The sequence below is a fragment of the Hyaena hyaena genome, unplaced genomic scaffold (assembly GCF_003009895.1).
Source record: "Hyaena hyaena isolate Hyena2069 unplaced genomic scaffold, ASM300989v1 scaffold_253, whole genome shotgun sequence".
Classification (NCBI taxonomy): Eukaryota; Metazoa; Chordata; class Mammalia; order Carnivora; family Hyaenidae; genus Hyaena; species Hyaena hyaena.
This window is the reverse complement of record NW_024080887.1, coordinates 1,923,145-1,939,261: the sequence shown is the minus strand read 5'-3', so window position 1 is coordinate 1,939,261 and position 16,117 is coordinate 1,923,145. Positions and strand designations below refer to the sequence as shown.

General features: G+C 41.3%; 1 protein-coding gene across 1 annotated transcript in view; it reads left to right on the top strand.

Moving 5' to 3' along the window:
* Positions 1 to 16,117, top strand: part of ATP10B (ATPase phospholipid transporting 10B (putative)) — a 115,329-nt gene that overhangs the window by 70,499 nt on the left and 28,713 nt on the right. Inside the window, 3 exon segments of the mRNA XM_039245355.1 lie at positions 204 to 330; positions 3,224 to 3,408; positions 15,720 to 16,041. Coding sequence (XP_039101286.1) covers positions 204 to 330; positions 3,224 to 3,408; positions 15,720 to 16,041 — 634 coding nt within the window.

Below are 16,117 nucleotides of genomic sequence, written 5' to 3'. Positions count from 1 at the left end.
ATAATGGAACAAGAGAGTCAATCCTTCATTGATTCATGCATTCAAAACAAATAAACAGAAAACATTGAAGAGAAATAATTTTGTAGAGAATTGTAATTCCTACGTCTAATGGTGTAGGGAAGCACAGCCGGGTGTAGGCCCGGCACATCAGAATCTGGCGAGATTCACCCAACATTGTGAAAGAGCCTCTTCCTGTTCCGTAGGTCATAAGTGAAGATGACTTCCAACGATGGGCCAGTTTCCGACGTGAGGCAGAGTCATCCCTCGAAAACCGAGATGAGCTTCTGATGGAGGCAGCACAGTATCTGGAGAATCAACTCACCTTACTTGGTAGCTAAAATTAAGTCATCATTAAATTTAAAAGAAAAAAAAATGAATGCTACAAGCTTTAAAGAGAGTTCTTGGTCCTGACTCTGACACTGCTACAGATGTGTCTCAGGAGCCTTCCCTGGAGTGCCCTTCCAGGTATTTGACACAAATGGTGCTGATATCCAACCCAGACTCCACACACCACTTCCTGAGGATGCCCAGGAGCATTCCCACACTTCCTGTTGGATGAAACCCAGGAGCTTGGTTGTTTCTCCATTTTTTTCAAGTGCTTGTTGAGCACCTACTATGTGCCAAGTTGCATGCTAAGCATTGGGACTAGGGAACAGGAGCCACAGGCCCTGTCCTCTCAGAGCTCAATCTAGCAAGGAAACTGGATGATTCAACAAGGAATGTCAAGTGAGTGTGATGAGGGCTGGGCTGGAAGATGTGCCTGGTTGTGTGGGGGCACAATCTAGACGGGGACCAAGGAGAGTGCAGGAAGACAAGAACCAAGCAGAGCAGTGGAGCTGGTCAGGCAAACAGGAAGAGTTTTCAGTCAGAGGGAGGGGACGGAATGAAGAGCTAGAGATGAGACAGCGCCAATAGGCTGGAAACTCCAAGGTCTGCTGTGACTGGACCACAGAATTGGGGGAAGAAATGATGTGAGATGGGCAAAGTCAGCATGACCCAGGTTATGAAGAACACTTAAATCATACGCTAATGGTTAAGAAAGAAGGGAGTAAAAACAGGGACAGATTCATACTTTACAAAAATTACTCTGGCTACTGCTGTATGGAAGTTCGATTGATATGCTGAGGAAAGATGAGAAGCAGGGAGACCAGCTAAGACGAAGTATTGTGTTTCTGTGGAAGGAAGAGCATTACCCAGGCATAAGGAGGAAGCTTTATTTATCAGGGTTAGTCACCTCACAGCTCATGAGCAAGATCTGAAAAAGCTAACGCCTGACAGCATGCACCCACTGGCCATGTGGCTAAAGCCTTCTTTCGCCTTGGGAGGCAATGGTGAACTGGAGATGAGGGCCAAATCTTGGCCGTGTGCTATATGCCCAGTCCCAATCCTCCTAAGCCCTAGTTTCTCTTCTATATAAACCACACTGCTCCAAGCTCTCAGCCAGGCAAGGGTGCAAGGCGAAAGACCCAGGGTTGCTGAAAAAAGATGGTAATGCCTTTACTTATGAAAGGTAGCAACAAGATTTGGCAGGAAGAGTGGCAAGCAGGAGGAGACAGTTTGTTCCCCACCTCCTCCTACCTTCTTTTTGTTTCTGTGTTTTGATTCGAGGGCCTTTCCCTATTGCCTTTCAAAGCCCCTCTGAAAGCTGGTCATGAAAACTTAGTTTAACAGAGACCAGAAGGTAGCCAGTCCAGACAGCTCTATCCACCACACAAGGCCAAGAATGTCATCCCATTAGGGCATGTGACTCCCTCCTCACCCTCCTGAGGCTGCTTTTGCTTTGGGGGAGCATTCTAGTCTCAGTCAGTGAGAGGTACTCCTCAGCTGGTTTGTCATGAAAGAGAATGCGCTTGTCAAGATCTGTTGGCTTCTCTTGCTGGGAAAGACTTTCACCACCTCTGTTTCATTTTTTCTTTCACACAAATGCATTTTTCCTCTTTCCTCCTTCACTTTGCCTCCCTATAGTATAAATCAGTTTCAGAATCTCACCTTCCAGGCTACCCCTTGGAGAGAAAGACGAGGATTAAAGCATCACTTTTCATGGGGTTGTTTACCTGTGCATCTGGGCCTGCAATACAAAAGAGGCACTTATGAGAATAGAGTCATCATTTTTGTTCCCTCCAGGTGGCTTGGGAAGGAGACGACTGGGACTGAGAAGAGATTTCATCTTACCACCAAGAATCTCCCCTGCCACTAATGCTGCATTGCATTTACACTGAGTCCCACACTATAAAATGGTCTTTTCAATATCCATCCAGTGTAACTGCTTTGCCAACCTATTGTCACTAGGGATTATTAAAAGAAATGAAATGCCTTGCTCCTGCCCAGAGTGAAATGAGTAGCCATTAGTCTGTGGCCTAAAATGAATCTCAATTTAAATGCAGATTTATTTTTGCTTAATTGCTTCACAACTATTTGATACTTGGGTATATATTCATCAGGGATTGGTGCAAAGCTTGAGATTATTCAGAAATTATGGAGTCTGCATGTTTAATTCCAAGATTATTATCAAAATTCTGAGTCCCTATTCTTCTGTGAACTGTTAGAGAGCAAACGTCTCTACTTCTTTCCACTCCCATTGCTGCTAGGCCTGCAGAGGCTACTCCTCTAATCTCATCCTGCTTCTCAATCTCTTCCCTAGAACAATCTTAAAACTCAAAACTGATCCTGTCACTCTCCAACTTAACTCCCTTTAATAGCTTTCTTGTCTACCAAATAAATCTCAAATCCTTTAATGCTCTGACAAAGCCCTGCATGATCCAACAGCCTTCTCTCCCTTCCTAGCCCATCTCTCACCCCATTCTACTTCACTTTCTGCACCTTCATCTACTCTGACCTCTGAGCCTTCATACATGCTTATCACTCTACCTGGAATTCCCCTCCTTTGCCACTTCTTGGCCTTATCTTCCAGGTCTGAGTTCAAATGGCACTTCCTAGAAAGGCCTTCCCTGGCTATCTAGATGAAGTTCAGGTATTCTAGTATATAGTCACCTGGCATTCTGGGCTTTTCTCCTCATATATTTCAGTTATAAATTCTTTTTCAATAGGCTTTTGAGCTGCAAGAGAGACCAGCTCTGTTTCACTGCTCTATCCTGGGTGCTTAGCATAGACTATAACATTGGAGATATTTAATAATCATTGTCTGGCTTGATAGGGCTTTGGGGAAATTAAACAGCTACTTTTTCACTCTAAATGTAAGCTTTGGTGTCTTTGATCACTCCAGGAGCCACTGGGATCGAAGACCAGCTGCAAGAAGGAGTTCCAGACACAGTTGCTGCTCTGCAGGAAGCTGGAATCCAGCTCTGGGTCTTGACTGGAGATAAGCAGGAGACAGCAGTCAATATTGCCTATTCCTGTGGATTGTTAGATCAGACTGACACTGTTTACTCCATTAATACAGAAAATCAGGTGAGGCCAAAGTAGGGACCATATGTCCAAGTGCAGAACAGCCCCTAGACCAACAAGAGATAGGCTTACAAGTGGGATTTGGGTATATAGGAGAAGCACCCCTACCCCTAAAATATCACTGAACCTTGGAGCTCAGAGGTCCCCAGAAGTCATCTGCTTCATCTCTATGCATGACTGACCAGATTGATTATATTTCATCTAGTAGTACATGTTAGAAAGTTTTGATCTCCCAAATTCCACGGTGGCCCAATCTCCTCATTTTACAAATGAGGAAACTAAAGATCCTTGGGACTAAGTCACTTGCAGAAGGTCACCCTGGTAGTTTCTGATTGAAGTCTAGAACACTGTTCTCTGCCAGACCAGTGCTATCTGCATTATACCACATTGTTAGCTCACAGAACCCCAGTTGTTAGTTTCTTATACATTAATTAATAGATTAATTCTTCCATTGATAAAGCCCTAATTAAATTGAAATGATTATGAGTTTAAACTTGTAGCTTCCAATTTGTATGTCAAATTGGTTTGCCACAAAATAAAACCTGAAGGAAATGATTCATGAGACCAGTATGTTTTGACAGGAGAGGAGAGAAAGAAGCAAAGTCCTAAAACTGCAGTTTTAACCCTAGTAGGTTGTGGGTGGCAGGGGTTGTGGTTTGGAGAGAGGGCTGTTTTAAAATCTGAAGAAGAGTATTCAAAGTTATAATAAAATTTTATATTTAGGAAAAAAGTCTATTTTTACAATGCAAACTACAGAAAGTGAACTTTTTGTTTTCTTTTGTTTTTCTTAAATAGTTTATTGTCGAGCTGCTTTCCATATAACACCCAGTGCTCATCCCAACAAGTGCCTTCCTCCAGGAAGTGTTCTTTGAATGGTGTCTCTTGGTCTCTCTTGTCGAGACTTTGGTTATTTTATTTCCCTACTTGTAGTGATATTTGGGACTCTCCACTCTGTGTACTTTGGTTTCTTTCTTGAGGTAGCACTGAAAAGGAAAACAGACAAACAAACAGGAAATGAAGGCATGCAAACGCAGAGACAAACCCAACAAACAAGCAAATGGAAGGGAAAAGGGAAAAAAAAAAAAAAGGAAGAAAAAACAAAAAGCAAAAGACAGTCTAAAAGCATAAAACCAGAATTCCCAGGTACCAGTAAAGAGCAGGGTGTATGCAGTGCTGATGGAAGAGCATATACAAAGAGAAATGACAGGGCAGGGAAAAAGTGAAATTGGACAGTGACCAGGCAGAGTGACTAAGAGTCTTAATTCAGAGAGAGAAAGAGGAGAATATAGTAGGAGGCGAGGAGAAAGAAATGAATATATATATTACTCAAAGAAACTATATAGCCTGATTATTCCAGAGAGGGAAAGAAAGGTAATGACAGACGTGTAGAATATGCATCTGGAGAATGGATTAAATGTGACTGTTTAAGGAAACCAATGACCAGAGTGCTCAGTCCCTCAGAGGGGAGGGATACGAATGAGACAAGGGAAAATCTATCTGAATAGAAAAAAGTGATCTAGAATTAATCATGGCAATGCATCAATGTTGTTCTTGCCTCGGGCTCCAGTAAAAAATAAAAGCAGCTCTCCAGCATGAATGGATATGATTTGGTTTAGGCAGGTCTTAGTCTCCACTGCAGTCCCGCGGGCAGCTCCCTGAGGCTTTGCCTTGGTGGTTGTGGGGAGAAAAATGGGCGCGCCCCAGTCCCTTCTTGAACCAAGTGTTGGAAATCACTCTTTTGGGTCTGATCTCCCTGTGCAGCGGGCGTAGCCATGGTGGGCCACGTTCTATGTCCCAAGCTCTGCCTCCTTTCCATATCTTAGTCCGCCCGCTTTAATGATACCGCCCAAAATGTAATCCCCCAGGCCTGGCCACTTCCCAGGCAGGGATCGAACTGGGAGATCAGCAGAGCAGTTTCTCCTGGTGCCACCTGGGACCGGGACATCCAGCCCAAAGTCAGCGCCACAGCTAGAAATAGGATCACTCTCTGAACACTCTGCAGTTAGGGATGGGATGTTAGGACCCTCTCTGTCGCTGACCAAGTTTTTCCCCTTCTCCAGGGACAGTTCTATGAGCAGTTTCAGCTGCTCTTTTCTCTTCCTCTTGTGTCTCTGTGGCTCCCTGTGAAGGGGGCTCCCTCCCCTCTGTGTCTCTGGGTCCCAGCTCATTTTTATCTTCCCCAGTTTGCAATCACACACCTATGAGGTTGTCTTCTTAGTGAACTCTTGTCTCTTTTCCTCCCAGACTCCTGCAGTTCAGTGTCCTATGGTTTCAGGTCTTCTCTGTTTGAGAGATGCGTGTGAGAGAAATGTACGGAGCTCCCTACTTTTCCACCATCTTGCCTTTCTAGAGAGACTTTGAACCAGAGGTACCCAGCTAAGCTGACCCTAAACTCCTAACCTATAGAAACAGTGGTTGTTTTCAGCCACTAAATTTTGGAGTATGTTAAAAACTGTGCTAAGAGGGGTTTTTCTTCTATGATCTTATTTAATCCCCCCAATAGTCTCTGAAATAAATCTAATCCCTATTTTACATATGGGGAGTGTGAAGTTTAGGGAGGTATGATATCTGGACCACATTAAGCTTTCAATACATGTTACTAATAATGACCATAATCATTGCTATTATTGATTTCTATCTAATACTCTAGTTCTTTCTAAATTCCCTGACAGACCAGCACTTCCAGTGATGCTGACAGTAATTCTCTCATTTTGTGAAAGAGAACCCTAAGGTCTAGAGAGGTCCCATAACCTGATTACAGCTTTAACATATGTAACAAAGAAATAGTAGCCCTAAATCAATTTATAATGAATTAGGCAGATTAAAACCCTTGGAGGAAATATCCACTGAATATATAATTACATTAAACTAGGGTTTAAATAAATCTGAGATTTGGAATGGATTTCATGTTTCTGGCTTAACATATCCACGTACCCACCACTTTTTCTCAGGTCGAAAGACTAATCTTATAGGTTTAGTGGGCTCAGGGCATGGGCAGGTCCTGACATTCAGGTACCATGTTGGAGAGTCCCAGACAACTTTGAATGAGTCAACAGTGACTGAGCCAAACATGAAATGTGACCTGCTATTTATTCCTTAGGAATGCTGGATAATTAATTACTAAACCTCTTCAACTTCCTACAGGAATGCCTTGCATTTAACAGAAACCACAGAAGCCCACTCTATCCCCCGTTGGCTGGCTGACTCACAAGTTTGCCCATGTCCTCCTCCCAGAATCAACTGGTGTGAAATGATCACTGCAAACAGAATTTCCATTGTGAGCAGGGCAGGCAGACATCAATGCTATTACAGGGATCAAGGACTCAAGCAAGCAGCAAATTACTTTCTTTCCTAAGCATAATATTAATGCCAAAGATTTCCTCAAGATTATTTTCATTTTGGAAATTCATTGGAGTTTAATATAATCACAGCATAATTTGTGCACATGACAAGAAAGTGCTTTTTCCAGTTCATCTAAAGGGCCTCAGGAACTTTTCATAGTAGACACTACTGTTTAAAAAGTATGTGATGTGGATTTGTTATAGAATATAAACCAGATTTAAATCTCCCAAACTTCTATTCTCAGTCCATATAACTTTTAAGCAAAACTGAAAGAGGTTCTGGCACCCTCCCTGTATCCTTTTCCTGTGTTGTTCTTTCCCATGTTCCTCCCTCTTCTCCATCCTTTCTCCCATGTTGCGCCTAGGTGTCCCTCCCAGTGCCCTTCTTCCACTCCCCTCCAGTACAATGTTTTCCTGCTTCCTTTTGGTAGGAGCATACATCTCAATGCCTACTTCCCATATTCATCATCCAAATTGTTAAAACTTCACTTTCTGAGTAGGGAGCTCCGTACATTTGACTCACCCACACCTCTCAAACAGAGAAGGCCTAAAGCCATAGGAACCCTTACAGAATCCAGGAGTTTGGGAGGAAAAGGAGACAGAGTCCACTGAGAAAACAACCTTATAGTGTGAGTGTGAACTGGGGAAGATAAAAATGGGCCAGGACCCAGGGACACAGAGGGAAGGGAGAGAGCCCCCTTTGCGGGGTCCATGGTGAGTTAAGGGGAAAAGAAAAGAGCAGCTGAGACTGCTCAAGGAACTGTCTCTGTCCCTGGAGAAGAGAAAAACCTCAGCTCAGGACACAGAGTGATCTGGTTTCCTGCTGTGCAGCTGATCTTGAGCTGGATGCCCTGGTCTCAGGTGATGCCAGGAGAAACTGATTCTCTGCTCACCAGCTTGAACTGGAGGGGAAGCAGCGTACCTGAAGCCGCTCCCCAGCTCTTCTAGCTTGGCTCTATCCTCAGTGGGAAGGCGACAGGCTTGAAACTGCTCAGAGGGACTCGGCCAGCGAGTCTATTTCAGGCAGTATCAGTGGGGCGCACAGACTAGGATCTGGAAACAAGGCCTGGCTTGGGACATAGAGCATGGCCCACCTTGGCTATGCCCATGGCACAGGCAGATCAGACCCTAAAGAGTGAGTTGCAATGCTTGGTTTGAGAAGGTACTGGGGTGCCACCATTTTCCTCCCCACAACCACCAAGGTGGGACTTCAGGGAGCGGCCCGTGGGATGCAGTGGAGGCTAAGACCTGCCTACACCAAACCATGGCCATCCCTGCTAGAGAGCTGCTTTTTTTTTTTTCCCCTGGAGCCTGGGGAAAGGCCAACATAGATGCACTTCTGTGATTAATTCTAGATCAATCCTTTCTATTCAGATATATTTTCTCTGGTCTCACTCATATCCCTCTCTGCTGGACTCGGCACTCTGGTCATTGGTTGCCTTAAACAGTCACATTTAATCCATTCTCTAGATGTATATTCTACACCTCCGCCTCTACCTCTCTCTCTCTCTCTCTCTCTCTCTCTCTCTCTCTCCCCTACTCAGACTGTATAGTCTCTGAGTAACATTATCTTCATTTCTTTCTCCTTGCCTCTTACCATATTCTCCTCTTTCTCTCTCTGAATTAAGCCTCAGTCTCTCTGTCTGGTCACTGTCCAATTTCGCTTCCTCCCTGGCCTGTCATTTCTCTCTTTGTATATGCTCTTCCATCAGCACAGCATACACCCTGCTCTTTATTGGTAGCTGAGAATTCTGGTTTTATGCTTTTAGACTGTCCTTTGTCTTTTGGGGTTTTTGTCTTTTTTCTTTTCTTTTTTCTCTTTTTAAATTTAATTTAATTTTTATTATTTGTTTTTCCTCCTTCCTCTTTGGTTTTTTTTCTTTTTTTCCCTTCTTTTTTCCCTTTCAGTTTGTGTGTTTCTTGGATTTGTCTGAGCACTTGTGTGCCTTTGTTCCCTGTGTGTTTGTCTGTCTGTTTTCTTTTACAAGGCAACCTCAAGAAAGAAGCCAAAATACACATGGTGGAGAGTCCCAAATATCACTACAAGTAGGGAAATAAAATAACCAAAGTCTCAACCAGAGAGACCAAGAGACACTATTCAGAGAATACTTCCTGAACAGTCAGGCCCTGGACAAAGAGCCTTCTTTAATATAGCAGTACTCACAGACGGAGAGTGCATAACAAGCTCTTACAACTGACAAGAGACAGAAAGCTAGCCAAAATGATGAAACAGAAGAACTCTCCTCTAAAGAAATTGCAGGAAGAAGTGATAGCTAAAGAACTGATCAAAACAGATATAAGTAACATAACTGAACAAGAATTTAGAACAATAGTCATAAAATTAATAGCCGGGCTTGAAAAAGGCATGGAGGACATCAGAGAATCTATTGCTACAAAGACTGTGGACCTTAAAAATAGTTGTGATGAATGAAAAACTGCTATAAATGAGGTACATAATAAAATGGAGGCGTCCAATGCACAGATTGAAGAGGCAGAGAGGAGAATAGGTGAATTAGAAGACACAATTATAAAAAAAGAGATAAATTGATCCAGGAGCACAAAAGGAGAGTTCGAGAACCGAGTGATACAATCAAACGGAACAATATTCATATCATAGGAATTTCAGAAGAGGAAGAGAGAGGGAAAGGCGCTGAATGAGTCCTTGAACAAATTATGGCTGAGAACTTCCCCAATCTGGGGAAGGAAACAGACATTGAAATCCAAGAAGCACAGAGAACTCCCCTCAGACGTAACTTGAAATGATCTTCTGCACAACATATCACAGTGAAACTGGCAAAATATAAGGACATAGAGATAACTCTGAAAGTAGCTAGGGAGAAAAGGGCCCTAACATTCAAAGGAAAACCTATCAGAGTGGTTACAGACCTATCTACTGAAACTTGGCAGGCCAGAAAGGACAGGCAGGAAATCTTCAATGTGATGAACAGAAAAAATATGCAGCCAAGAATCCTCTATCCAGCAAGCCTGTCATTCAGAATAGAAGGAGAGATAAAGGTCTTTCCAAATAAACAGAAATTGAAGGATTTCATCACCACTAAACCAGACCTACAAGAAATCCTAAGGGGGACTCTAAGAGGGAAATGTTGCAGGGAACACAATGTACCAGAGATACCACTACAAGCATGAATCCTACAGAGAACACAATGACTCTAAACCCATATTTTTCAATAATAACACTGAATGAAAAAGGACTAAATGCTCCAATCAAAAGACATAGGGTAACAATGGATAAAAAACAAAAATCCATCTATTTGCTGTCTAGAAAAGACTCATTTTAGACCTGAGGATACCTTCAGATTGAAAGTAAGGGTATGGAGAAGTATCTATCATGCTACTGGAAGTCAAAAGAAAGCTGGAGTATCCATACTTATATCAGACAAACTGGACTTTAAAGTAAAGGCAGTAGCAAGGGATGAAGAGGGCATTATATTAATAATTATAGAGTCTGTTCATCAGGAATAGCTAACAATTATAAATTTCTATGCACGGAAAAGGGAGCACCCAAATACATAAAACAATCACAAACAGAAACACTCTTATCAATAAGAACATGCTAATAGCAGGGGACTTTAATACTCCACTTACAGCAATGGATAGATCAACTGGACAGAAAGTCACTAAAGAAACAATGGACTTGAAGGACACATTGGACCAGATGGATTTGACAGATATATTTAGAACTCTACATCCTGAGGCTATGGATTTCACTTTCTTCTCAAGAGCGCATGGCACATTCTCCAAGATAGATCACATACTGGGTCCTAAAGCAGTCCTCAATAAATTTAAAAGAATTGAGATCATACCATGCACATTTCAGATCATAATGCTATGAAACTTGAAATTAACCACAGGAAGAAGTCTGGAAAAACTCCAAAAACATGGAGGTTAAAGAATACCCTACTAAAGAACCAATGAGCCAAACAGGCAATTAGAGAAGAAAATAAAAAATATATGGAAACAAATGAAAATGAAACTACAATTCAAACTCTATGCGATATGGCAAAGGCAGTCCTAAGAGGAAAGTACATTGAACTTCAGTACTATTTCAAGAAATTAGAAAAAGCACAAGTACAAAATCTAACAGCACACATAAAGGAACTAGAGGAGATCAACAAGAGCACCTCAATCCCAGTAGTAGAAGAGAAATAATAAAAATCAGAGCAGAAATATAGAATCCAAAAAAAAAAAAAAAAACCAGTTGAACAGATCAATGAAACCAAGAGTTGGTTTTTTGAAAAAAATGAGCAAAATTGACAAACCTCTAGCCAGGCTTCTCAAAAAGAAAGAGAGCACCCAAATAGACAAAATCATAAATGAAAATAGATTTGTTACAACCAACCCCTCAGAAATATAAGCAATTATCAGGGAATACTATGAAAAATTATATGCCAACAAACTGGACAGCTTGGAAGAAATGGACAAATTCCTGAACACACACACACTACCAAAAATTACATGGGAAGAGATAGAAAATCTGAACAGACCCAGAACAAGTGAAGAAATTAAATCAGTAATCAAAAATCTTCCAACAGATAAGAGCCCTGGGCCAGATGGCTTCCCTGGGGAATTCTACCAGACATTTAAAACAGAGTTAATACCCATTTTTCTCAAGCTATTACAAAAAATAGAAGTTGAAGGAAAACTTCCGGACTCATTCTACAAAGCCAGCATCACTTTAATCCCAAGCCAGACAGAGATCCAGCAAAAAAAAGAGAACTACAGGCCAATATCCTTGATGAATACGGATGCAAAAATCCTTAATATGATACTTGCAAATCGAATTCAACAGCACATCAAAAGAATTATCCACCATGATCAAGTGGGATTCATTCCTGAGTTACAGGGCTGGTTCACTATTCACAAATCAATCAATATGATACATCACATTAACAAAAGAAGAGATAAAAACCATATGATCCTCTCGATAGATGCAGAAAAAGCATTTGACAAAATACAGCATCCCTTCTTAATAAAGACCCTCCAGAAAGTCGAGATAGAAGGAATTTATTTAACATCATAAAAGCCAGCTATGAGAAGCCCTCAGCTAACATCAGCCTCAATGGGGAAAAACTTTGAACTTTCCCCCTGAAATCAGGAACACGACAGGGATGTCCACTCTCACCACTGTTGTTTAACATAGTGCTGGAAGTCCTAGCATCAGCCATCAGACAACAAAAGGAAATAAAAGGCATGAGAATTGGCAAAGAAAACGAAGTTTCAGTTTTCGCAGGCTACATGATACTCTACATAGAAAACCCGACAGACTCCACCAGAAGCCTACTAGAACTGAACCATAAATTCAGCAGAGTTGTAGGGTACAAAATCAACCTACAGAAATCAGTTGCATTTTTATACACCAATAATGAAGCAACAGAAAAAGAAATCAAGAAACTGATCCCATTCACAATTGCACCAAAAGCCATAAAATACCTAGGCATAAACCTAACCAAAGATATAAGAGATCTGTATGATGAAAACTCTAGAAAACTTATGAAGGAAATTGAAGAAGACACAAAGAAATGGAAAAACATTCCATGCTCATGAATCAGAAGAATAAATATAGTTTAAATGTCATTACTACCCAAAGCAATCTACACATTCAATGCAATCCCAATCAAAATTGCACTAGCATTCTTCTCAAAGCTAGAATTACCCTAAAGTTTGTATGAAACCACAAAAAAACTCCAAATAGCCAAAGTAATATTGAAGAAGAAAACCAAAATGAGAGGCATCACAATCCCAGTCTTTAGCCTCTACTACAAAGCTGTCATCATCAAGACAGTATGGTATTGGCACAGAAACAGACACAAAGACCAATGGAATAGAATAGAGAACTCAGAATTGGGCCCACAAATATATGGCCAATTAATCTTTGACAAAGCGGGAAACAATATCCAGTGGAAAAAAGACAGCCCCTTTAACAGATGGTGCTGGGAGAACTGGACAGCAACGTGCAAAGGAATGAAACTAGATCACTTTATTTCACCATACACAAAAACAAACTCAAAATGGATAAAGGACCTGAATGTGAGACAGGAAACCATCAAAACCCTAGAGAAGAAAGCAGGAAACAACCTCCTTGACCTCAGCCTCAGCAATTTCTTACTTGACACATCCACAAAGGCAAGGGAATCAAGAGCAAAAATGAACTATTGGGACCTCATCAAGATTAAAAGCTTCTGCAAGGCAAAGGAAACAATCCATAAAACTAATAGGCAACCGACGGAATGGGAAAAGATAGTTGCAAATGACATATCAGAGAAAGGGCTAGTATCCAAAATCTATAAGGAACTCACCAAACCCCACACCCGAAAAACAATCCCGTGAAGAAATGGGCAGAAGACATGAACAGACCCTTCTCCAAACAGATCATCCAGATGGTCAACAGATACATCAAACGATGCTCAGCATCCCTTATCATCAGGGAAATACAAATCAAAGCTACATGAGGTACCACCTCAACGGCAGTCAGAGTGGCTAAAATGAACAAATCAGGAGACTATAGATGCTGGTGATAATGTGGAGAAATGGGCACCCACCTACACTGTTGTTGGGAGTGTAAATTAGTGCAGCCCCTCTGGAAAACAGTGGAGGTTCCTCAAAAAAATAACAGTAGAACTCCCCCTATGACCCAGCAGTAGAGCTGTAGAGCTGCTAGGAATTTACCCAAGGGATACAGGAGTGCTGATGCATACAGGCACATGTACCCCAATGTTCATAGCAGCACTCTCAACAATAGCCACACCATGGAAAGAGCCTACCTCTCCATCAACTGACGAATAGATCAAGAAGATGTGGTTTATCTATACAATGGAATACTACATGGCAATGAGAAAGAATGAAATCTGGCCATTTGTAGCAACGTGGATGGAACTTGAGTTATGCTGAGTGAAATAAGTCAGGCAAAGAAATCAGATACCATATGTTTTCATTTATAAGTGGAACAGGAGAAACTTAACAGAGGACCATGGGGAAGGAGAAGGGGGAAAAATAATTGGGAAGAGGGAGGGAGGCAAACCATGAGTGACTCTTGAATACTGAGAACAAACTGAGGGCTGATGGGTGTGGGGGATAGGGGAAAGGGGGTGATGGGCATGAAGGAAGGCACTTGTTGGGATGACCCCTGGGTGTTATATGGAAACCAACTTGACAATAAACTATGAAAGAAAAAAAAAAAGCCTCTCTCTAAGGCTTTATTCAAGCTGTCAGGTCTGTGGGCTCATCTGAAGCCCCAACTAGTGAGTTTTTTGGGAATGAAGAGGAGGCCACCCTCAAAGCTCACAGACATGATTGCTGGAAAACTTCATTTCCTTACTACATGGGCCTCTCTATAGAACTGCTTCTTCACAACATGGCAGCTGCTTTCCCCCACAGAAAGCCATTCAAGAGAGAGGGAAAAGAGTGTCAAATTGGAAGCCACAAGTCTTTTTATAAAGTAATCTGGAAAGTGACATCCCATCACTTTTGCAGAATTCTCTACGTTAGAAAGGAATTGCTAGGTGTGGCTCACACCCAAAGGGAGGGATTGCACAGGGTCGTGCATCCCAGGAGGGCAGGGATCATTGAGAACAGTTTTGGAGGCTGCCTACCACTGTACCCAGCATATTCTAAAGTTTAAATGAATGGTAACTATTGTGGTTATTATATGATACTTTGAAGTAAGCAAACTCAGAGATTTTATTTTGAAACATATCTCCAGTGACTTCCTGCAGTCCTATGTTGGAGGAATTTATATAATTTATACTGGCCCCCAATCCCAGCAAGGACTATCTTGATTGCTTTCCCAGATAAGTGCCTCAGGCATAACCGCCCACCCCTGGTATTGCTTCCTGTCACCCCTCTAAGTTCTGGGCATACCCTACTGCTTGCAACACTCAATTTAGCATTCCCTAAGGGAAGACATGGGAATGATTAATTGCAGTTCTACTCATTCCAGAAGAAATTATCCCAAATAATCTCAAAAGCTTCTAGATCAATGGTCCCCAAACCTGTCATATCAGGACAATCTTCAAAATTTTTGCTTAAATCCACATATTACCTGTACTGCCATTTCATTTAATGTTTTCATTAAATTGACTCACTTTGAACACTTTAAATTTATTTTTAGAAGATTTTTTTTTAGGACTGTAGTAAATGAAAACCATCATTCTTGCCATGGATAAAAACACTGCCAAATAAAGATCATGTGAACAAAACAATGCTATTAAAATCGATAATACTATTTACTTTATTTGAAAGCAATGTTGCAAAATCTAATGAGGTATTAAGAATATATTTAGAACCAAAATCTAACTTTGTCTCTGATATAATCAAAAGTAAAAGAGGAAATAAATTCTTCACTATGTGCCAAAGTAAACATCAGGAAAAAATAAGTTTCTTTACATTAGTAAGATGTTCACATTCATAGTCAGTTTTAACCTGTATAACCAACAAATTCATACGGACAGGTAAACACACAGTGTATTTTTCCAATTAGGAAGCCATAATTCAAGCAGTGATGATCTGCCTCCAATAGTAAGTTGGATGAGCTAGGGCAAGTTACTAAAGATTTCACTGTTTCAATTTCCTCATCACTCAGTTTACTCAAGAGAACTGAAACAACGTGTAATAAATAGAAAGCACTATATTATCATGACATATTGTCATTATTTACCATCACATTCATATTTATTAGTTTATACCATCCCTGTATCAGTCCCCATCTTGCTGAGCTATTTCCACTCCCATTGCCTAGCTTTCTCTCCTATTTTGCCATTAATCTGCTTCCAAATTAATATTGTTTTGATGCTTTTTGAAAGGTTGCAGAGAAATGTAAGAATAGGAAAATGATTCCTAGGCAATTTCTATGGTGGTAGAAGTTCATAACTATTTTACTAAAGGATAAAATGAGATCTTTAACCTACATTTCCAGTGTTTTTTACTAATACCATATTTATTATTCTGACTCTATAGGAAACCTGCGAATCCATCCTCAACTATGCACTGGAAGAAGTAAAGCAATTTCCTGGACCACAGAAGCCAAACCGCAAGGTCTTTGGGCTCTGCCTACATTCTGAGACACCACCTCCTACCTCAAGAGCTGCAGTTCCAAAAGTTGGATTGGTCATCAATGGGAAGACATTGAATGCCATTTTCCAGGGAAATCTGGAGATGAAATTTTTGGAGCTAACTCAGTATTGCCGATCTGTCCTATGCTGCCGTTCTACGCCTCTCCAGAAGAGTATGATAGTCAAGCTTGTGCGAGACAAGTTGAGCGTCATGACCCTTTCCATAGGTATCCATTATGCTGAGATGTGGGTACAGCTTTCAAGGCTGATCTGACAAGAGGCCTGGGCCTGTGGTGGGAAGTA